The sequence below is a fragment of the Lissotriton vulgaris genome, chromosome 11, assembly GCF_964263255.1.
Source record: "Lissotriton vulgaris chromosome 11, aLisVul1.2, whole genome shotgun sequence".
NCBI lineage: Eukaryota > Metazoa > Chordata > Amphibia > Caudata > Salamandridae > Lissotriton > Lissotriton vulgaris.
In genome coordinates this window covers 992,371,275-992,395,509 of record NC_141699.1, presented here as the reverse complement: position 1 = coordinate 992,395,509, position 24,235 = coordinate 992,371,275, and the positions used below count along the sequence as shown (strand labels likewise).

Genomic DNA, 24,235 nt, shown 5'->3' with positions numbered 1-24,235 from the left:
ACCGGACAAAATTAAAGGTGGATTCTGTCCATGATCACTGGTTCTCACGAACTTTGACACTGATGCACTTCAACTGGATAAACAAAGTACTCTTTATGGGTGCCTCACTCTTTATGGGTAGAGAAGTGGATCAATCAAGGTTTAGCCTGGAGTACGTTAGTGGGTTACAAACAGATCCATCTTGATGCAACTTCAAAAAGGAACTGTGTTTGGAGGAGAGTAATTTAGGTAGTAAAATAAGGGAGAAAATGGTATAACACCTTCCGGAGCAGTAACAACACCTAAACAATTCTAGCTCTCACTCATTAACAAGCATTACACTAAAATAACAGGAAAGGCAGGGAAAGGTCAGAAGCTAATATAATCCTATGGTAAAGTTCAGTATAGTCCCATCAGCTGCCTTCATAAGTGCTCAGGTTTACACCCACACACTTTTTGCCAGACTACTGATGCACTTTGACTTGATGTGCCCTGGGTCCCTGCCAATCAGGTTCCCGGTGCCTGTGTTCTTTCCCCAAAACTAACCCAATTGGCATATCCAGCCACAGGTCAGCCGCTGGTAAATGGTACCACAGGTACCCAGGGCACTGTGACCAGAGAAGACCTCCAAGGGCTGTAGCACTTATTGTGCCACCCTTCGAGGCCCTGTACCTTTACACACATACACTGTGTGTTTTGGAGCAGAACAAAGTGAAGAGTCTGTATGGTAAAAATCCCTGTGTGCCATGCATACAAGCCATAGCCCTGGCATAGATCATCCACCCCTCTAGATGTGTGCCCTATACCAGTGGCGAGGGTACAGGTGCATGAGCCCTGTAGCCTTACAGTGTCTAAGTCCATTCTTGGACATTGTAAGTGCAGTGCTGCCATTAAGAGTATATGGTGCTTGGAAGCTTTTCATTACGAACTCCACAGCACCATAATGGTTAAACTGAAGAAGAGCCATCTGTGGCAGGGGAGCTTCAAAGGCCTGGCAGCATTTGTAATGCGACCCCCAGCCTCTCCTGCTAGCAAAGGAAAGGCCCCCTTTCTGTCTCCCCTCGTTTTTGGCATGAAGACTAGGGTGAAAAACTAGCCAGCGCATAAGGTTTGCCCACCTCTGCCATCTCCACCCCTCAGGTGGGTTAGGAGAGGTTAAGCCCACTCTTCCATGCCCGCCATCATGCGGATGGCAGTACGAGAGGGAGGGGTCCCAGAACACAGTGTTATAGGTAAACAAAGACTTTTACTATGAATTAAAAACATATGCAGTCAAATTTGTAAGGAAACATTGTTATTTAAATCACAATGCATCGACCAAAATATATTATACACAAAAATGCACTTCATCAGAATTAGTGCCCCAGAGGGAAAGGATGGGGAGGGTGTCAGTGGAAGGAGTAGTGCAAAGTGAGGGTAGTGTCACAATGAAGGTCAAACGACCTTATTAAACAAGTATATAAACCAGGCTTATGAAAGAAGCCAGATACACAAAACATGAATGTTTTTAGAGTTCAAATCAGATACACCATGCTTCAGGCGATACAGTAATTGTCACGCTTAAGGTAGAAGCTGGTAAGCGGACAGGTTGTCGACGTTTCGACCCCACGATATGGTAGGCAGTGAAGGAGCCTTACAGGGGAGGAGGGGTCTTCCTCAGGACAGGGGTGGGGCGGAGTTGCAAAAAAATGTGAAAGGGATACGAGTTAGGACTGGTCCCGGAGGATTCTGGTTAAGACAGTGGAATTGGCAGAAAAAGGTGGAAAAGGTGTATGGATTACCGTGAATAACGCATTAAAACACAGAACATGTAGCAAGGAAAAATCCGATGTAGAAACGACTTCAAGAGATATGACATCAATGGGAATATCTGAGGAATACAGAACCGGCGTTAGAAAACAACTGCATCGCAAAGTGCACCGTACGTCACAATTAACATAGAGGAAAGGAGAGGAGAGTAATTTACAGAGCAGGGGCTGCAGAGTCCCCGTCTTCAAAGCGATTATTTCAAAAATGCCGCCACAATGCAGTTGGCTGGTTGAGATTCTGTAAAGGTAGGGGGAGAGGGAGAACGAGTCAACCAACAACTCTCGGGACACTGAATGCAAGGGTATGGCGGTATGCATGTTTGGGAAGGGGGCCACGCACTGGTATAGATAAGCGGCAAATACCTGTGGGCTGTGAACAATCCGGCGGGGCTTCTGTCCGAAATGGCAAGGGGCAGCGTGATCAGACAGCAGCGTTAAAAACTACTCGAAATGCGACTCACGCGCAATGCGTGGACAAAAAGCAAGGAAAGACTCAGTATGCAGTCATTGTTTCTAAAGCAAGTGCGAATTGGGCGATAGGTGATCGAAATGTAATCGGCGCGTACCAGTCTCACAGGACGGTATAAGCGCTTTTAAGCAGTAAGTAACAGTGAGAAAACGGTAAACAGAACAAAAATCAGACTTAATAAAAAAACAAGTAGTGGTGGAAAAAGCCATAGTGATTAAATAATTCAAAATGAAAGCGAGTTTGTCAGCGCGTACCTGTCTCACAGGACGGTATAAGCGAGTATAAACCAATGGTGTCATGATCCAGTCAGAGGTTTACAGAAAAAAATGATTATATATGCACTACAGCTCCCGATGAGTCACAGTCGGGAGGAAATGCATAATAATCATTGGTACCGTGACTAATAGTGCTTACCTATCAAGCAGGGTGGTATAAGCACCATGTTGTCTAAACCTTGCACAGTGAACATAAGTTTATTACATGGCATGGCTCACTGATGGCAAAAAGATAGATCAGTCACCCTCTGACACAGGAGGGAGGGTTGTCATCAATGAGTATATTAAGCAAAGGATGGAGAATCATAGTGATGGGGGAGCCAGCTAGGCGATGTCTTAGTTTACGGACATAGCGTAGCTAGTTGAGCAAAACTACTGTCATTCTCATTGAGGCCATTGTTTATTGAATCGGAGAAAACCATCCATTTGGACTCACGGATGTCCAGTATATGTCCAGTGTTGGCACCCCGTGGTCCCACTGTGGCTTTTTCTAGAACAATCCATTTGAAACTGTTCGGCGGATGTCCTGCACGTTTGAAATGTTCAACTTAATGGACGGCACTCCCCAATCAGGATTAGGGATTGTGCTCACTCCCTCATGTGGGGTGACCACACCAAGGGTGTAGTCACCCTAAGGTCAGTAGCCCCTTTGGCTACTGACCTAGAGACCCCTAAAACGCCCCCCCAAATACAGTATTGGGGGGGGGGGGCAGTCCTGAACCAAGAAAGCAGATTTCTGCAACCTTAGAAGAAAAAGGACGAAAGATTATGCCCAGCAGAGAAGACTGTAGAGAACAACTGACTTAGCCCCAAGCCCTACCGGCCCGTATTCAGTTTCCGGAGAGCCTGCGATAAAAATAGTCTTGTCCTGCAGCCAGTGACCTCCAGAACCCCTGGGAGGTCCACCCGGCGCCTACGGCCTGAGTTAGAGTGGCCCACCGAACCCAGCGAGGTCCCCCAGCGCTCCAGAGTCAGAGTCCACCTCGAGTTGACCCCTTCATGACTCCCCGACGTCACCTGCAGCCTCTGCACGGTGACCCCCCCAACCACGATTGGCCCGATAAGGTGAAATCAGACCTCAAAAGACACCCCTGCATCTAGCCGCCCTGGAGAAAAGAACCAGAGGTGCACCCACATCCCTGAGCACTCCAAATGACCTGCCCAGCTGTTGGTTCCTCCCGTAAGTCTTCCTGGACCAAGCATGCTGCAACAAAACAAAGCCAAAGCTGGGAGCTTGACTCCCACAACCAAGTGGGGTGCTAGCCAGCAGCCACCAACCGTAGGCACCCTATCCCCCCTTGGATAACATCGGGCCTCAGGACTCTGCACCCGGCCTCCCTAGTGCCGCTGAGGATGTAACAAGAGTGCATCCCTAACCCTGGGGGACCCCCGAGTCTACCCCCAGAACCTCAACTCCCACTACCAGATACTTACTTTAAAACCAACAACACTATTTTCCTCCATATGATAACACTGACTGATGTTCTTGGAAAAGTTTCTAAGTGTGGAGTTTGAAAACCTAAAGAAATTCTTTAAAATTGTGCTTTTTAACAAAAACGATTTTACTTACCTGTTTGCAGGAAATGTCCCAGAGTAGTATCCAGGTATACTACTCAGAGTAAGAAAAATAATCTAAAACTTACCTGGTATTTTACTGAAAAGCCTATTCAAGTCTATGTACTGTATCTACAAAGCATTGCATTTCTCGGACGCCATACTGCAAGTCAAAACAAAGTGCATTCGCAATTACAATTCAAACTGTTTACAAACTGCATTACTACTGTAAAGTATGTATTGCTTACCTGGGCCAGGCTTGCTTGGCTCTAAAAAATAAAATACCTACAAATATTTTTATACAAAAACCATTGGTCTGAAGTTCAGTCTTGGTGTGTATGAATTCATTTGCTGAGTGTGTACAACAAATGCTCGACACCGTCCTCCAAAACTGCCTTACTGCTCGACCACACTACCACAAATAGAGAGGGAGCTGCTATCCAACTTTACATCTGCCTACCTTTGGGGGTTCAACTGGACTCTGCACACAATACCCCATTTTAATAGTATATACAGAGGCCAGCTTCCTACACCGCCCTTCGTTGGATCACTTTGTTGAGGCAAAGACATTTCCAGAAGCAGCCACAAATAATGTTCAGGGGCCCCAAATCCAAGAATAATGCATGTGAACCATATAGACGTTAGTAATTGGATTTGATTTTGAGATTTATATAGCGCTCGAATGCCCGAGGGCGTCTTGGCGCTGTCCAAGGATAAGGCTGCTTGCCAGAGGATCGGGTGCTCCCTCAGACTAAGATGAGAAAAGCCAGGTCTTTAGGTTCTTTCGGAATGACCACAATGAGGGGCTGTTTTTCAGTTCGACGGGAAGCTTGTTCCATATTTTTGCTGTGTTGCCTATGAAGCTTCTCCCCCCCCACCTTAGTTGTTTAAATCTGGGGGTCACGAGGAGCTTGGTGCCGCTGGATCGAAGAGTCCTGATCGGTTCATAGGGTTTTAGGCTTCTTTTTAGGAAGCGCGAGCCTGAGTCGTGCAGAGTTTTATAGGCTAGACAGGCTGACTTAAACTGGATTCTTTTTTCTACAGAGAGTAAGTGAAGGCCTCATTTTTTTAGTTACTGATTCGAACTTCGGAATGTTCAGAACCAGCCTGGCTGCCACTATCTGGAGCCTTTGCAGCTTTAGTAACAGCTGTTTTTGAAACCCTGAATATAGTGCATTACCATAATCTAATTTAGATAGGACTAACAAGGTAACCAGGGTTTTGGAAGGGTCAGGTGGAATGTATGGGAGCAGTTTCCTGATTAGTTTCAGTGTGTACCAGACAGTTGAGGAAAGGTTGTTTATTTGAGCATCGAAGGTTAGTTTGGAGTCAAATATGACGCCTAGGTTCCTCACTTTGTCCACCGGTGAAGGACATCTGCCCAGGCTGTCTGGCCACCAGAGGCTAGACCAGATGTCCGGATCAGCCCCCAATAGCATAACCTCCGATTTATCGCCATTGAACTTTAAACAGTTGTCCTGCATCCAGTGACTGACCTGGTTCATGCAGAGTTTGAATCTCTCCGCGGTCTCAGAAGTGTTGTTTGAGATTGCCACCACTATTTTGGTATCATGCGCGTAGGATAAAGTGACAAACACACAGTTCCTGATGATGTTGGCTAAAGGGGCAGCATATAAATTAAAAAGGGACGGACTCAAGGACGAACCCTGGGGAACCCCCCTACGGCAGATTGAAGGATTTGGATACAAATTCCCCAAGCTGAACTGAGATGGTTGTGTTTGCTAGGAAGGAGGCCAGCAATTTGATAGATGCGTCAAGGCCTATATCGCTTAGCCTGCTTATGAGGTTATAATGGTTAACAGTGTCGAAGGCAGCTGACAGATCTAATAAGATGAGGGCGGCCTTCCCTCCAGTGTCCAAAATGCTCCTGATTTCCTCCGCTGCCATCACCAAGGCAGTCTCAGTCCCGTGTTCCTCCCGGAACCCATATTGGGAGTCATCTAGGGCATGCGTGTCCCTGACGAACCCTGCCAACTGAGAGTTCAGCAGTTTCTCAAGGATTTTAGCCGGGAAAGGAATTCTTGAAATTGGCCGAAAATTAGCTGGTATGGAAGAGTCGAGACTAGGTTTCTTGAGTAATGGTAGTACAGAGGCTGCTTTCCATGCTTTCGGGAAGCAGCTGGACTGAATTATGTTCCTGAAGAGTGGCTGGAGTTGGGCGCTAAGCAGTTCAGGGAACAAGTGCAGCACCTTTGGTGGACAAGGGTCCATAGGGACCCCAGATTTGGTGGACAGTATCAATAGTCTGTTCTCCTCTACTGAGGGAACTGAAAACTTAAAATTGGGAATAGGGGGGCTAAGGACTGAGGGACTGTCCTGAGTGGGGTGATCAGGTAACCTAACACCCCCTGCATCTGATACAATGGGCCTCTGGGGGAAGGAATCTTATATTAGTCTCACATTGCCCGTAAAGAACGGACCTAATTTGTTGCATAGGTATGTGCTACCAGTGACCTGATTGGTCGTGGGCTCTGTAAGTTTCTTCACCGTGGCGAACAATTCTTTCCTAGAGTCTTTGGCTTCGTTAATTTTTTTTACGAAAAATGCAGATTTTTCTTCCAAAAATCAAATTTTTGTAAGTGGCTATGGTTTTGCAATAATGGACTTTCTCTGTTGACCCGTAGTTGGCCCTCCATATCTCCTTTCTGCACGTTTGTTTTTGTAGTCTTAATTTCTCCGAAAACCACGGTTCAGAGCGTTTACTTCTTTTTTTATTTTTAATTTGATGGGGGCGACTGACAACACTGCAGATTTAATCCAGTTCTCGACTTGGGATGAGGCTATGTCGCAGTCCTTATCTAATTCGAAAGTGGTGGAGCCAAGCCTGAGTGAAGTTCGGAGATATCTATCTTTTCCCAGTCCTGGTAAGGGCGCTCCCTCTCCCGAGGTGCCCTGACCATTTTGGTCTGGTCCAGGTTTAGGAAAAAATGTATTACTTTGTGATCGGACCAGGGAATAGACATCACTTCTCCTATTGTGATGTTGGGATTCGAGGTAAATATTCCGTCCAGGGTATGCCCGGCGGAGTGAGTTCCTGCATTCACTAATTGGGACATGCCACAACTGGACATTGTCTCTAAAAATGTAGTCGTATTTTTGTCATCAACTCTTTTCAGGGGGATATTAAAATCCCCCAGGATCGTGAAGTCTGCCCCGGATAAGCAGGACTCCAAAGCGGGACCCAATAGTTGTGCCAAGGGTATATTTGCCTTGGGAGGCCTGTACAGTAGAAGGCCAGAGAATGTATAATTATTCGTTATGCGAATTTTAAAAGGTAAAGTTTCACACTCAGGAGAGTTAAGACTCTCGAGTCCTTGTACATGAAGTGTACTGTAATGAGAAAGCCCATGCTGTGACCGAGTACAAAACTTATCGAAACGACTGCTAATCTGCCGTGCGGCCCAATCCTGGACAGCAGGTGTATTTGTGCTTTACTTCACAAAAAAATTCAAACAGCAAGCTGGATTCACCATGCTGCACAGTACCTCGTGTAGCACTTCGAGAGATTTGAGGAAGGATACCCTCACATTTAATTAAACTACTAGTAAATTAACGCTATCAGATATTCTTCAATGAGGTCCACCATTGTGAAAAACTTTATCACTGGTACTTCAATTATACGATCGCTGCATTTTTGTGTATTGTCATGTTCGAGGTCCCACATACTCTGTACAGGGTTGTGGAATTTAATAAAATATCTACTTGTCCATGGGGCACGTCTCTTCATCAATCTACTTGTCATGTAAAAAAATCCACTTGTCCATTTGGAGCCATGTAGTGCGGCGACAAATTATGGCAGCAATCTCATTATATAAGAGCTCCGATATGGCCTGATTATGCCAGAGCTCATACCACAGTAGTATTTGAAGACTTGCAATACCCTTATGTTGCTACGTTTCTACAGATCTACATACTGGGGCTGAAGGTAGTGGTAAGCAATAGTTCAGGGTTAGAATGCCCTTCTGAGTCTGTGCAAACCTACTAACTTGCATGTTTTAAGGGGTTTCAACAACTCTTCTCTAATTTTTCCCACATGAGAAATGTTGGAAATTTACTCCAGACAATGGCAGATGTAAGTATTCTTCAAGAGTTGGGAAAAAAGTGGTTGGAGGGATCATCAACTTGCAAACACTCAGATTTTCGCACGAGCAAATCTACACATGCATATTTGCTCATGCCAAAATGCAGTTCACAAATATTTTCTAGAAGTACTTATTCTAGTCCCACTTCTATAAATTCTTGGGAATTCACGAAAGCCGTACAGCTGCACTTAATGCAAGGACATATACCATGGGTGCACTCTTGAGACTTCCTTTAATTGGCACCCTAATTTGGTCTGGCGTTGGCTATGACCTTTTGCGTTTATTAAAATTCTGCGTCTCTCTCTCTCGCTCTCTATGTATTAACGGACTTCACACTGTGAGGGACTGCATTCTGATCTTTCACAAGGAGCATATCGGCACACAAAGCAGTTTGTTCAGTGCCAGTAACTACTGTGGCAGTGTGTGCTTTTTGAGACCAAAAACTATTTTTGCTTTTGTTAATGTTTGTTATAATAGTGACGGCCCAGCAGCTCCCACACCAATAAGGTTTTACAAAAACCATGCCAAAACAATTCACACACTGACAAAACTAAAAAGCCAACTACCAATTTCAGACCTACTGTCTTTGCCAATACTTGTTTATTTTTGTTTCCTCATAATCTTATTGGAACTGGTTACACTGTTTTTCCATTTTGAATACTTTTGGGAAATACTAGCATGTATCAACACATGCTCCTAAATGATGCTGCAACGAAATGGAACCTGAAATTTTACAGCGTAGCGTTATTTTTTCTGCTTAAATTTTTTTATGAACATTTTATTTTGAAAGCAAAGAATCCTCTATCTTGCTTTCAAGCTTCTGAAAATATTTGTGTCAAATAAGAGAGCATTTTGGGAGCATTATACATAGCCTCATATTGCTAAACTTTGAAAAAAGTGTGTACACATTTTTATACTGGAACCACTGTCAGTAGTGCAGTCAGAGCTTACAACATTTACTTAAAGTGGTCACCCTAATAATAAAGGCTTCCAATTAATGAAGCTTGAACAGCATTAACATATGGACAAACATATTACCTTAACTGCTGACAGTGCCCTTCTCTGATCTATAATGCGGTACTGCAAACCGGCAGCCAAAAGGTTTGTGCTAGAGGGGTTGGGCCCACTTGTCCCAAGGACAAAATACACATGAAAATGTGATGCTCTTAATCCCAATGTGACAAGGGCGTCAGGTTTTAGGAATTACACATCCCAGGCTGTAACCGATCAGATCCTAAATTGGCAAGCAAAAATGATCTTTTATGAACTTCTCTGGTAGTACGAAACTGTTCTTATGTAACAAACTCAAAAAAAGTTTGGTAATGGGTAACGAGGAAAGAAGCATATATGTAATGATTTGGATGCATTAACCCAACACTTCTTGAACCTGTGTGTGTGTGTGTGTATTGATTAGGTTACTTACCCATTAAGCATCTGTACTTAGCATGTAGAGCTGTAAATGTACATGCTTTGCATATTCCAGCCATTTAGTGTTGGGTCTGGATGTTTGAAAGTTGTTTTTCATCAAAGAAGTTTTTTCCAGTCACAAGGTAAGAAGACTCCTCCTTTTGGTGATAGTGCGCATGGGCATCAACTCCATTGTTAAGATTGTTTTCGCACAAGAGGGTGAGAAAGGAGTGAGTGTAGTACAGAGATGTCCATACGCAAGTAATGTAAATAGATGCCAAGAACAGATGCTTACTGGGTAAGTAACAATCTGTTCAAGGCATGTGTGCTGTACTTAAACATGCCTTGCATAGACAATATAGCAGTATTCTCCCAAAGCGGTGGCTACCCGGTAGGTGTTGCAGTTGTTTGAAAAAGTGTCTTCAGCACGGCTTGACCTACACTGGCTTGTTGATGTGCTACCACATCCACACATGGTGTTTGGTAAGTGTGTGCGGTGTGGACCATGTTGCTGCCTTGCAAATGTCAGCTATAGGAATGTTACCTAAAAATCCATAGATGCTCCTATTTTACGAGTGGAATGTGCTCTAGGAGGAATAGATAAAGTTATTTAGTTTTAGCATAGCAAGTTTGAATGCATTTAACAATCAATCTTGAAATACCAGATTTAGAGAGATTGCCTTTGTGAGTGAGGTGTAGCAAAGGCAACAAATAGCTGCGTTGTCTTACGAAAATCTTTTGTCCTTTTAATATAGTACAATAACGCTCTTCCGGCAAAGTGTGTGAAGAGCTCTTTCTGCTACTAAATCAGGTTGAGGGAAGAACACCAGTAACTCAACTGATTAATTTAAAAAGCAGAAAACACTTTTGGAAGGAATTTTGGGTTGGTGCGAAGAACTACTCTATCTTTATGAAGCTGAATAAACGGTTGTTCTAAGGTTAATGCTTGTAGCTCACCAACTCTTCTTAATGAAGTGTTAGTAATGAGGAAGGCAACCTTCCAAGAAAGAAACTGTAATGGATAATTGCGTAATGGCTCAAAAGTAGGACCCATGAGTCTTGTAAGAACAATGTTCAGATTCCAAACGGGTGCAGGAGGTGCTCTGGGTGGAATTAATATTTTAAAGCCCTTCATTAAGGTTTTAATTACTGGCACCTTAAACAAAGATAAATGTTGTCCGTCTGTTCTGCAAATTTGAGGCTACTACCTCAAGGTGCAATCGAATGGATGGGTAAGCTAGACCAGCTTGCCTCGGACAGATGCATCTAGCTGATTAATATTCTTATTACAATATACAACAAATCTTTTCCATTTTGCTGCATAACATGCTCCAGTGGTACGCTTTCTTGCATCTTTAAGAATGAACATACAATCTGGTGGCAAATTTAAGTATCCAAACTGACTTCAGGAGCCAAATCGCTAGATTGAGTTCCTTGTAGTTTGGGTGTCCGATTTCTCCATGGTTCTGAGTGAGAAGTTTAGAACCGAGATGCAGCTTCTGCTGTGGAACCACAGTTAATTCCAAGTGTGAAGAACCGCGGTTGACGGGCCCATGTGGGAGCCACTAAGATTAATGTGATGTTTGCCTGAGCTTCCGAACCAGAAATGGAAGGAGAGGCCGGAAAGCGTAGGCAAATATCCCTGACCAATTCATCCATAGGGCATTGCCTTTGGATAGATGGTGTGGGAACCTGAAAGCGAAGTTTGGGCATTTAGTGGGAATACCCATTCTTGAAAGTAAGGAAGGAGAACTTGGGGATGAAGTTCCAACTCATGTCTTTGTTGCCGCATCCTGCTGAGGACAGCAATTTGATTTTTCACTCCTGAAGAAGCTCTACCAGAAAATGAATTCTGTGATGGATTGCCCAACGGTCTGAGGCGTGGCAGTTGCAGAGTGTTGTTCCCCCACCCCTCCTCCCCCTGTTTTTGTACGTAGCCGTCATATTGTCCGTGCGGACTAAGACACCTTCCCTTATGAGGAGACTAAAAAGCTTTCAGTGCTAGATACGCAGCTAGAAGCTCTAGATAGTTGATGTGAAGACGTTTGCTTGTTGCAGGCACTAATCTAACACAGCACACATACCGTATAACACACAGAAATTGAATACTAGAGTGCAGCACCCGCTCACATACATTGTTGTGGCATAAACCCTGAATTGTTAAGTCATGGAGATGGGCACCCCAACCTGTGTGCGAGGAGTCTGTTAGCACGAAATGTGGATTAGGGTCGATGAACGGCCGCACACTTGATAAGTTTTGAGTGTTCCATCACTGCAGAGAGCGATGGGTGCGGCTGTCTACCAACACTAGAGCTGTTAACTGACCTGGAGACTGACTCCACTGGAGTGCTAAGCATTCGTGTAGGGGACGAATGTGTAATCTTGCATAAGTCAATATTACAATGCATGATGCCATCATTCCTAACAGTTGCATGAAAGTCCTGACTGCTAAGTATTGGTTGGTTTGAAACTGTAGTAACAGAGTTTGAATATTTTTAAATCGGTCTGGATTAGTAGAGCCTAGATCTGTGCGAGTGTTTAGAGTCGCTCCCAGATAGGACTGAACGGCTGAAGATGAGACTTTCGCATATTGAGTCTAAAACCCAATTGATGGACTAGGTCATATATAGTCTGAGTGTGCTGGCCTTGACAAGCCAATCATCTAGATATGGGAAGACATGAACCGGTTGTCTTCTGAGATGAGCTACCACTACTGCTAGACATTTTGTGAACACTCAGAGAGCAGTAGTTACTCCAAACGGGAGTACCTTGTACTGATGTTGTTTTCCTGCCATCACAAATTTGAGATGTGTTGGGTGAACCGGAATGTGAAAGTATGCATCTTTCAAGTACAGAGTGGATATAACATTGCCTTGTTGTAGAAGTGGAAGCACTTGCTGAAACGTAACCATATGGAAATGTTCGACAATATGGTTTAACATCCTTCGTTCTAAAATTGGTCTTAAGGAGCCATCTTTTTTGAGGTTGAGAAAGTACAGGGTAACCCTGTGAACCTTGATACAGTAATGGAAATGGTTCTATGGCTCCCTTTGTTAAAATAGCGTGTACCTCTTGTTTGAAGAGCTGTAGGTGCTCTCACAAGAGTTTGTGAGCTCGAGGTGGAAAATTGGGAGAAATGCTGGTGAGCTCCAGGCAATAACCATGTTGGATAACGTCTAGTAACCATTTGCCTGATGTTATGGATTGTCAAATGGTCTTCCTCCGACAGGTGTTGAATGATCGAGAGAAGTGTAGGCAAGGCATTGCTTATTAGGGGGAAGGGGATTTACACGCTGGTATGCTCTCACCCCTAACCCTTGAAATGGTTTCCTCTGTACCCTCCGCTATAGAAACCTGTAGAGGGAGAGGGCTGTGTGTTTTATTTACAGGAGGAAGAATTTGGGTCTAAAGATGTACTTTTGGACCCTCCTCTATAAAATGAATGGCAAAAGGAGCCTCTGTTTGATGGGGACTGAAGCGGTCCCCTGGACTTCCCCACATCTGTGTCCTTTCATTTTTTCTAGGGACTCATCTACTGGAGGTCCAAAGATATGCTGTTTATTAAAAATGGTATTTAAAATAGACTGCTACACCTCCAGTTTAAAACCTGAAATTCTAAGCCAAGAATGTTGTTGTAGGAGAATGCTGGTATTAATTCCCCTTGCTGCAGTGTCAATAGTATCTAAAGCACATCTAATGGAGAAATTAGTACGAGTTTGCCTTCTTGGATTAACTCCTGTGATTTCTTCTTGTGCTCTGGGAGGTATTGAAGTAGGTCTTCACTCTCATCCCAGTGTTCGCTGTTATACCTTGCTAGTAGGCCCTACAAGTTGGCAATACGCCAGTGGTTAGCGACTTGAGCAGTCACTCTTACCTGATGCATCGATCCATTTATAGTTTTTGCCTGGCGGACCTGCATCTGCGGAGTTCTGTGAACTTGCCCTATTACAAGCATTAGAGACTACTAATGAGTCTAAAAGCAACTGTCCCTTAATAAAAAATGGGATCACATGGTGGGGGTTCGTAATTTCTGTCAACCCTAAGTGTTAGAATTCGGGCACGCACAGGGTCCTTAAATATTTATTCAGCAGGTCTCATCATGCCCTTTAAAATAGGAAGACTGACATGTCCTATGTGTAGACCCTAGATTTTCAAATAAAAAGTCTTCTTCCAAAGACTCTTTGTAAAATGTAACCCCATGATAAGTTGCTGCTCTTGATAAGCTACATCATCTGGAGGGGATGGCTTTGCAGGGTATTAACCCGATCATTATCCATGGGTGGATGAATTATAGTCATCCCATGGATCTGCTGGTAAATGACTATTGCCATAGTCAACATCATCCCCTTTATCAGTCTGTGTATGAGGAGACCCCCTGGGGTGTTATGCGTAGAAGATCTGAGCCTGGCAATTGTGGTAGGGGTAAAGATGGAGGGGGTTGCGGATTAGGATGAATAGAGTTTGTAGCCATGTCCTCCTTTTTCTTAAGAGGAAATTTAGAACTAGTGTCCTCTGAACTAACTTTCCTTTTGGAAGGTGTTTTTGCCAGAATATGTTCAGTATCTGTGTTGATTTAGATTTTCTTCTGCACAGGGTCTAATTTCTCTTTCATAACGTACGGTAATCTGTTCTAGAGGTTTTGGAAGTCTCTTACGATTTCGGCACCGAAGGTTTTGGTGCTGAACTGGACTTTCAGAGCAGAAGGTTTCGGTTCCAAAGACTGCTTTTGTCGGCTCGACTGGTTGTTTCGGTGCCGGGCTCTAGGGCGGGGCGTCAGAAACATCACCTCAGTGCAGACCAGGGACTGAAGGCAGAGGTGGTGCTGAAGCCTTATATTTGGCTGAAGAGAGTTTGTAGGGTAAAGGGTCTTTAGTACTCACAGCACCCTTTCCCTGTGGCACGTCTTCGGACTCCAATTCAATCTGCTGCCGACACTTCGACCTCTTCATGTTCGGATTCTTCTCCAAAGATATCTGGAGTAGGTAGGATGCTTTGTTGCTACATTGCTCTTCGCCGAGCCAGACTATCCAAGAGTCTTTTTTTTATCAGAACGAACGACAAGCCTCACAATCTTCTTCCTTGTTCTCCGGTCAGAGGCACACAAGTTACAGACTTTATGTAGGTCGGTGCGAGGGTGCTTGGAGTGGCACAGAGGACAAAACTGAAACAGTCTGTTCTATCGACAGAAGTCTGGTCCAACGCAGCTAGGCTCGTAGGCCGCCCACAATAGTTTCGACCAAAGATGCAGCTTCCCGAATGACTATCTATGCGCAGAGAATATGGAAACGCATACAATAATACCGACGAGGGTACAGTGAATTGGGCGCCCACTGAGGGAAACCCGAAGGACGGTTCCGAACCGGAGCGCAGCAATACACGTCCAAACCCAATGGTGGGAAGAAAACGAACAATGGAGTCAATGTCCATGCACACAATCACAGAAAGGATGAGTCACCTTAGCACATGACTAGAAAAGACTTCTTTGAAGAAAACAACTTGCAAACATCCGGACCTAACACTACATGGCTGAGTATGCAAAGCATGTTTATCTACAGCACACATGCCTCAAACACACACACACATATATAAACAGCTTGTAAAAGGCCCAATAGTGCCATGAAGAGATTCTGGTGACAGCAGAATCCAGAAATGGAAATTCAGGAACAGTATATACATCGCCAGTTATGTATTTCTGACGACGTTTATTCCGTGGTAATGGCCTTGAAAAAATAATTTTCTTTAAAGTGAAGCTAACAGTGGCCCCTGATTAAGATATTCAGGTTTTGTTTACTTTTGAGTAAATTGTTAATAAAACAAAGGGCAAATCTGAGGGCCAGTGAATCAGATTCTGTGGCTGCTCCGAGTTAGCGATAGATCGGAATGCACAATTAGTCTGTCAGGACATCTGAAGTGATGAGACGCTGTTTAAACAGATGATGTTCAACTTATGATTGCTAGAAGATATACTGTGCAAAATTCGGCGGGGTGAGGGAATGGAGGATTAGGAGGTGGGCCCAGAACATGTATGGGTCTATGCTGGCATAAGAAGTGTTCTACAAAGCATGAGGCTGTCCCCTGAAAATTGCTAAAGTCTGCGGCCAGTGGAGAAAAGCCAGTGAGCTGAACTATAATACCAATGAAATGGAGGTAATCGTGGGAGGATATGTCCAATGTTAGAAAGGTTTTATCGTGTAGATACTTACCTATACTTACACACTTTCATAGATGACAACAGGAAATTGTAACACACTGGCAAATTATGTTAATTTGGTTTGTCCCCTGCACATACAAAAAGGGATATTTTTAAAAGGGGCACACCCTGATCCACTGCACACAGTGGGATGGGGGGGGGCAGAGACAGTCCTCAGTTGAGAAAAGACAAAATAAATTAAACCCACACAAGGAGCAAACAGTTCCAGGATTTCAGTCTCTCATTTCGGTCTTGCTAATCTCCGACACTTATAATGGCAGCAAGGATATTGGTACCTGTCTTGGTACTGTGGTCCCGAGCAATTATTTAACATGTCTGTAATCAAGAGTCAGAAATCAGACTCCCAATTCCTAAACAATCTTCAGTGTGTGAATCTTGTGCTGGATTCCTATGCCCGTTTCAGGATTCCCATATCCCAAAATAAATAGAAAAAGGAATATACATACATGGCCAAACCTGGCACATAGGCCACATGCTTATGCTTAGTGGAAGTTGACAGTCTAACGGGCCCGGTGCAGAGCCTAGCCCCAAGGCTGTGTACAGCAGTGATTAGCTCCCACCTGGTGGGTTATGTATTTGAAACAAAGGAAAACTCTAGTGTATGGCGACCTCTGGTAGGTAATTGGTAAGCAAAAACACTGGTCCCTGTATGGGAGACATCAATGATACTTGTAATGCATTGAAAACTGAAAGATAAAATTTCAGAAATTGTATTCCGTACTTCATTTTACATTGCTATAAATCTTTAACATTCACATTTACTACTGGTGAAAAGAAAGTGGTCCGTGCTCAGACTTAGTACAAACTGTGATAAAGTCATTCCAATGCATAATAGTGCTTTTACATATGACCACAACAAAAAGAGTTAATTAAAAAGGTTTGTAAGAGATCAGTTGACAGCGATTCTATTCTCTCTAGATATAGGTTTATCATCAATACTGGACAATTTGTAAAGGAAGCTCGAAAACAAGTTGATAATACAGAGTTTGCTTTCAGTCCAATATAGAAATACTTGCCACCATCAAGAGCAAGATGCTGAGGAGCGTTGGAGAAGAGTAAAGTGGCTCTTGCAGAATTTTAGGTTTAAAACAACTGGTGTGAGGCCCAACTCACCAGAAAGGTCATACATTAGATGATTTGATTTCGGTCAAGGAAGTGTCCCCCCTATGTTGGTCGGACCATGCGCTAATAGCATTTAATATAAATATCTTGGAATGATCTACCAGCAAAAGAGCATTAATGCCAGGTAAAAGGGTGAGGGCTTGACATAAGCTTGTAAAGCCTTCTGGCGGAAGGGTCTTTTTAACAGTTTTGATCCCAGAGATTCAATTGAGATCAACTGTAGAAAGTTCCAGGAAGGTGTTATTCCCCTTATTAAATTAATCCCTGTAATTGTCCAACAGCCCCTTGGTACAAGGAGTCCCTAAGACTAACAAAACTAGAATGTAGCCAATCAAAGAAAATGGCACAGTTTTTAAGGGACGAAGACAAATAACATCTTAAGTCCGAGCTAAAGAAGTACAAAAAGGAGAAAGGGATAGCAAAAGTGAGTTCCTACACAGACTATTCCAGCCACAGATAAAAGTGCAAATAAGATGTTTGACATCTTCCACGATCTATCTAACCCCCAGTGTTTAAAGAAAGATTTGATCCCCACTCAGCAGCTGTGTGATGATCTTCTTTGATGGAAAGCTAGGTAAAATGTTGGAAGATATTAGTAAATTGTCCGAGATGAAACCAGCTCCTTCTAGCGAAAGGACAATTTAGTTAGCATCCTTGTGCATTTAAGAAGAGGTCTCTGAAAGGCTAAAGCCTGTGAATGGCATCACATTTGACCAATCTGAGAATACTCCCTGTGGGATTAAATCCTTTGAGCCAATGACGGAGGAAACTCTTAACAATTGCTAGGTCTACATCGGGATCTCCACTAGATCCTCTTCCGCCAAAAGAGTGAAATAAGTGGATGGACGAGTTGATGCCACCACTATTACTACTCTGTAACCAATCTTTGAAATCAAGGTCAGCCAGTACCTTGCAGCTGGAAGAAGTCTGTGGGCACACTTCTGCTGAAGAAGCCTTCTACAGACCCGGCGGTTTTGAGTAACTATAGGCCAATCTCTTGTCTACCTTTCCTGGTGAAAATCCTGGAACAGTATGTTAGCAAGATCTTATCGTTTCTTGATTTGCATGCCTTACTTGAAGAGGAACAGTTCAGTTTTAGACCAGGCTAGGGTACAGAGACAGCCCTACTGACTGCACTGGATGAGATTTGTATGTGGGTTGATGGTGTTCAGTCCGCAGTGGTCACATTGTTGGATCTGTCGGCCTCCTTCGATACGGTCAGCCACCATACCCTGCTGACAAGATAAGCAGATTTGGGTGTCGGGAGACTGATGGAAGGGAGTAAAATCTTATATGCAAGATCACTGTCAGGCAGTAGCACTGCCCCATATCAATAAACTTTTAGACACACTAAACAAGGTGTGCCACAAGGCTCAGCACTTAGCCCAGTACTGTTCAACATCTATATGCAGCCGTGGAGTGTTCCTTTTAAGACAACATTTCTGTGGTAAATTATGCAGACGATACACAGCTGATTCTGTCTTTATAACAATCAGCCAGGGGCTGCAAACGCTTTCCAGTTGTGCATAGTGGATGAATTTAAATTCCCTAAAATTATCCAAGGATACGACTGAATTCCTATGCTTCTCTGCGAAAAAGCCTATGATGCCTCTCCCTATGAATCTCTGGCCATTTCCTACAGAAAATGAGCTTCGCTTCTTGGAAGCAGTATGCAATCTTGTAATTACCTTCGATGATGGTCTCTTTGGAAAAGCATGTAAACAACGTAGCTGCGTTCGGGTTTACTTTGCTCCGATGATTAAGAAAACTGTTCTTTGTTCTACCCGATAATGCGAAAGCACTAATTGCGCATAGTGTAATACTCAGAAGATTAATTACTGTAATGCCTTTTTGTTGGTAGCCTCAAATTATCAGATCAAAAGATTGCACAGAGTGCAGTTGGTCGCAACAAAATTGACACTAAACAGGCCGTGGAGGTCTTCTGCACCCAAGGCTCTAAGAATACTTCATTGGCACCCCGTGGAGCAAAGGATTCTCTTCAAGGCAATGTGGATTGTCTACAAGGTCTACCAGAATAAGGGTCCACTACCATTGCAACGCAGATTGAAAAGATATACACCAAAAAGAACCCTGCGATGTACAACTGCCAATCTTATTAACCCCTTCCCTGCTGGCCGGTTTCCGCCCCCGTGCGGTAAACAAACGAACAGGGGCGGGCCATGACGAACCCCAGCCGTCATCAGCACACGAGCACCGTAGTGCATGACGGCTGGGGTTCGTCACCAGCATGGAAGGGGTTAAGGAACATAGGTTCCAGAAGACTCGACATTGGGGAGGGAGGGGTTTGAGCCTTCTCTGTGGCGGCAGCCCAGCTATGGAATAGGCTACCATCTGACTCTTGAGTGATACCAGACCTGTTAAAATTTAGGAAAGCTTTACAGAATTTCCATGATAGAACAAGCAGAAATCTGTAAGAAGACATAAACTGACATTTGAACTCTGTCTTTGAAAGCCGTGATGTGACCAAATAAAAGTAAGATTTAAAGGCATCTTTATTACTCATTCACACTTCGAAATAACAGAACACCTGTTTGTTTTTTCAGCTGGAGCACTCTTGCCAGAACGTGCCAGCAGACTCTGAAAAGAGCTGCAGGAAGTCTCAACTGTGTCAGACCCATTCTCCATTGAAATGTTGCTTCCTAGTCCTCAGCGGTAGTCGCATGGATACCATCCAGTCGAGACAGCCCGCCACCTCTTTCCTATGCACAGACGCATTGTTGCTACACAAGCACATGTACTGGTGGGCTGCCATTCTAAACAGATTCAGGTTCTGGCATATTCCTTATGCCCGCCATTTGGGGTCGCCCGTAAACATAGCTTCGCTTTGGCTGCTAAACCGGTTTATTTTGTGGGTATGTAAAAGTACCTTGATAAGCATTAAAATTAATTCATCACAGTGTGTACAACATTTCATCCCATCGAACTTTGTTTTCACTTGTAGTTACTGAGAATATTATTGATTTATGGACATGAATTTTAAAAAATCTGGCATTTTCTCTTTCAACATGCAATCTATAGTAAGTACCATTGGTATCTTCATAAAGGGCCCAGTATTTTTGCTTTAAAGAGCTGTGGGTTAAGCATGGGGCCTTGCACATGGCCAGGCACTACTGCTGATGGTCATGCGCAGTAGGTCTGCCTGCCATGCCGTTGACTAGGCACACCCCCCTTCGCTGCTGCTTGGGTACAGGGAGCAGAGGCAGTTACTACTACATCAAAATAAATCAAACACGAACTCAGTGGAAAAAAAAACGTACAAATGCGTCACAGATCTGGCTCAAAAGCATAAAACCACAGAAATTTGAAGATTGCAGTTAACACACCTGCACACACGCTACAAGTTTTAGCAAACGCCACACACATCACCAACTTGTCAACATTCAAACATAAGAACATTCATCAGGAAAACCACATGGGGAGTGATGCGAATTATGAATTGTGTTGTGTGCACATTGATAAACAAAACTTGTGTAACTCTTTTCGAGCAAATATATGCACATGTGTTTCAGGTAATAGGACTTAAAGCATGAACATAGGTCTAAAAATTCACTAAATGCGATGTAATCAATGTCCATGCAACATGTCTAGTTATATATGTGAGGTCATAAGAAGTGCATGGAGGAGTCTAACAGGCGAATTTCAGTGGGTTTAGAATTTGATTTATGACAATAACTGTAGTTCAACTGTTTTTTTCAGTCAATATACATCCCTAACACTTACAAAGTAATTAATGAAAATCATATATACTTATTTCCCTAACATACATACCTACCTCTTGGACACAACATTTTAGCACCCAAAATAATGGGATCCGAAAATTTTGAAAACTATCAAACTACTTTAGTGGGGAAACAGAGGATCCGAAATCACAAGGTCGCAGCAGTAGCGCTTTGTCGGAATCGAGGTTTTAGTCCCAAAACCTTAAAGAAGACAGTTAAAAACACTGTCTGTGGTAGAAGTTTATCGCAACAAGTGTAGACCATGTTTTTCTAAAACCATAAGTGTGTGTATTAGCGGGTAGTTGATATATCACTACTGCTGTATGGGAACTGTTCAAAATGCAGGCCCAAAGAACAAACTTTGTTTGAAAAGGCAAACTTTCCACTTGGAACGGGATGCACAGACTAATGCAACACAATTAAGCTGCATACTCGTGCTGCTCAATCACAAGCTACATGATGTCAGGCCAGACACAGGAAATGCAGCCATGTGAGTTGTCAAGTTCACATGGGGATATAAATGGCAGGCAACATTGAAGGAATAACACATCATTCACTCAATGGGCCCCTGCTAAACTGCAGCCTTCCTTACACACAGCACCCAATTTCGATGCACTAGGAGCGGCCACAGTTAAGGTTGGAGGTTAGTAAGGGGACACTACATGATGTATACAGGTGAGATAAGCTGGTAAAAAAATGCATTTGGCTCACAGATCATACTTTAGCAGTAACCTACAAATAGGCTAGCACAAAGGGAAGATTGTCATCACACTTTTCCTTTCTTGGAGTAGTTCCCAAAGGAAGAAACTTCTACGGCGTAGGTAGTTTATTTGGCCAGTGCTCCTGAGCAAAAAAAAAAAAAAAGGAAGTGGTGTATGGGGGGGGGGAACCAACCAATGAGGAGTTACCAAAGTAGACCGACGCAGGGTTGAACCAATTCTAAGTAGTGGGAGGGATTACAATTCATATAGTGATTACTGCAAGTCTTGCAGACAGTACATGTGCACTGCCTAGGCTCGGCCTAAAAGACTAAAGTAAACACAAAAAAAGTCCAATTGAGAAGGAAGTGATGCTTTTCCAAACTTACGTTTGAAGGGAAAACTAAAAGTGGGGAGTGTCCAAAGTATAGGCAAGGGGCGTGTGGTGCAGGTTTGTAGTTAGGCAATCATTCCCACTATTTTATGTCCAGTGAACAGCGAGGCCTAAAAAAAACAGGTATGTAGCTTAACTTACTTAGAGTCATGCCGGTTTTTAGCCATATGCGTGTCTCAAACAAAGTTTATGTGGGTAAAAAGGCAAAGGGTAATAAAAAGCATACTCTAGCTTCAATTCGCACTTTCTTGTGGTGGACTAGACTGCCTCATCAAAACAGAGTCTCGAAGGTGGCAGGCCTCTAGTGTAAAGCAATTACATTTTAGCTGGAAGCGTACAATTAAAAAGTTCCATTGGGTGATGTGATTAGGCTAGGAATACGTAACATGGCAGCCAGGCAAGGGGCGAACATCGAGAAGTGTGTGGCAGACACACCGGTCAAACTACAATGACCTGCCAGCTGTGACATGCAGAGTAAGAGGCTATCGCCTTAAAAGCCCAACAACATTTAAAGACACAATATGGGAGCGCCGTGTTAGATAGAGGACTGGGTCGTTCCTTGGGAGGCTACAAGAATATATGCACCAACAGAAATTGTAAACAATCGGCCTCGAAAAAGTAAAGTAACTTATATTTCGAGCAGGAAGCATATGACGAGACTACATAAACTGTCAGCAATAGCGGACGAGACACATGGTACATGCTCACCTCGAAGCTGTGTTTCACGAATGACTTTGAGTAAAAGAAGCGGTGAAACAGAACCTGGCCAGTGGCCATTGCCACCTGTGAACAGAGAGAAGATAGGTATTACTCGGCCGGTTCTTCCTCATGCGCCATGTTAGTGGTTTCCCCGTCCCCGGAGTGCTCGCTCACCTGCGGTAAGCGGAGTAGGATGCCGGCGGACTGTAGCATCTCACAGCCTAGGACACGAAGGTCGGTCTCACTGTTCAGATCCAAGCCGTCCAGCATGGAGGGGGTGGGCGATAGCAGCTCGTCCGGGATCAGCGAGTTGTCAATGGTCAAATGCACCTGGGAGTACAGCCGGTCGCCAATGAGGATGCCGTCGGCCGCGCGGGACGACTTGGTAGCGGCGGCGGGCGCCGGTTGATGGCCCGGGCCTGACGCCATTACTCTGACAGACGTCCTCGCTACGATCCACGGGGGAGGAAGGAGGCGCAGGCTGCCGCCGACCAGTGACGCTCGCAAGGCGCCGGAACGAATGCCACCGCTCCAACCGGAAGCGATATCCATCCGCCGAAGCAGACTGACTCAAAGAAAGAGTCCCTTTGGAAGGAGGCCCAGTGACGCTTTGGTCTCCGCGCAACGGGTCTGTGATGCAGACCTTGGTCACAGGAGCTAGTAGCTGTCAGCGAGGGCAGTTTCTTCCATAGGAAGGGAAGACGGACTTTCCCTCTTTTAGGAGGGGAATCTCCCTGTCCTGTCGGATGACACCTATGGACGAATAAAAGATAAAAACCGAAATGGTTGAATGTTCCGCTGTGTAAAATGTACACACGGAGCTCCAGGAACGACCTTCCTTCACAGCTGAGCTGTCTGGAATGAAGGGAACGTTTGGTGCCAGACAACAGGTGGAACGGATAGACGATCTAAATTCCATAAAGGGAAAGTATCCGATAAGCGAAGTTCAAACACAGCGTTAATCCCGTCATCACAATAAAATACAAAAGGCGCAAACTCATAAAGACAAATGGTGCTATACATTGAATAGAAAGTTGAGGAAGAAAGGGCATCTATACATAGGGTGACCAGATTCTCAAAACAAAAAACGGGGACAGGTCATAGACATAGAAGTAGGACTACGGTTTGCAGTAACCATCGACATAAAAGTAGGATTATTTGACAGCTGTCATAGACATAGAAAAGGGACAACAACGACAGCTCCCTCCACAGACCGAGATGAAGCATTACAGAAACCAAATCTGAGGTCTTTTATTGGTACCCCTCTCCTTTACACAGCAGCATTAGTACTTCTTATTACATTTACACTTTTAAGGACTACAGCATATATTTGCCAAGAATCAATAAAACATCACAGGCTAGCAAATGCCAGTGCAAAGAGAGCATGCGCGTGCATGCTCAACTTGAACAATGAAAAACAGGGACATTTCTGTGTTTACCTGGGACACTGGTTGAAAACGGGGACATTTGAGTCACTTGGAGAAAAGTGTCGGGACACGGGGACACTTCTCCAAAAACGGGGACCGTCCTGGGAAAACGGGGACGTCTGGTCACCCTATCTATACAAAATATATTGAAATGAGATAGGAGGCAGCACGTTGATTATAGAAGATACTTTATTAAGTAAGTACTAATAACACTCCAGCCTCAGTAGTTAATCTGGCATCAGGATCAAATCCAGGCTCTTAATAACTGCCTGTTCTTCAAACCCTAACATTCTATCACTGGAGAACTAGAATGAACTACAAATATTCTATTGGGCTAACACTGATTCAC

General features: G+C 44.0%; 1 protein-coding gene across 2 annotated transcripts in view; it reads right to left on the bottom strand.

Annotated features, from left to right (window-relative positions):
- The window catches only part of CCNL1 (cyclin L1), a 218,975-nt gene extending 195,964 nt beyond the window's left edge, over positions 1-23,011 (bottom strand). The window contains exons 1-2 of one of the 2 annotated variants that reach the window (XM_086944229.1): positions 22,634-23,011; positions 22,469-22,543 (exon numbers count right to left, since the gene is read on the bottom strand). In XM_086944229.1, the coding sequence (XP_086800355.1) occupies positions 22,469-22,543; positions 22,634-23,011 (453 nt within the window). The remainder of the gene's footprint in view (positions 1-22,468; positions 22,544-22,633) is intronic. The other variant, XM_086944230.1, reaches the window with a different exon arrangement.
- Between the last annotated feature and the right edge of the window lie 1,224 nt (positions 23,012-24,235).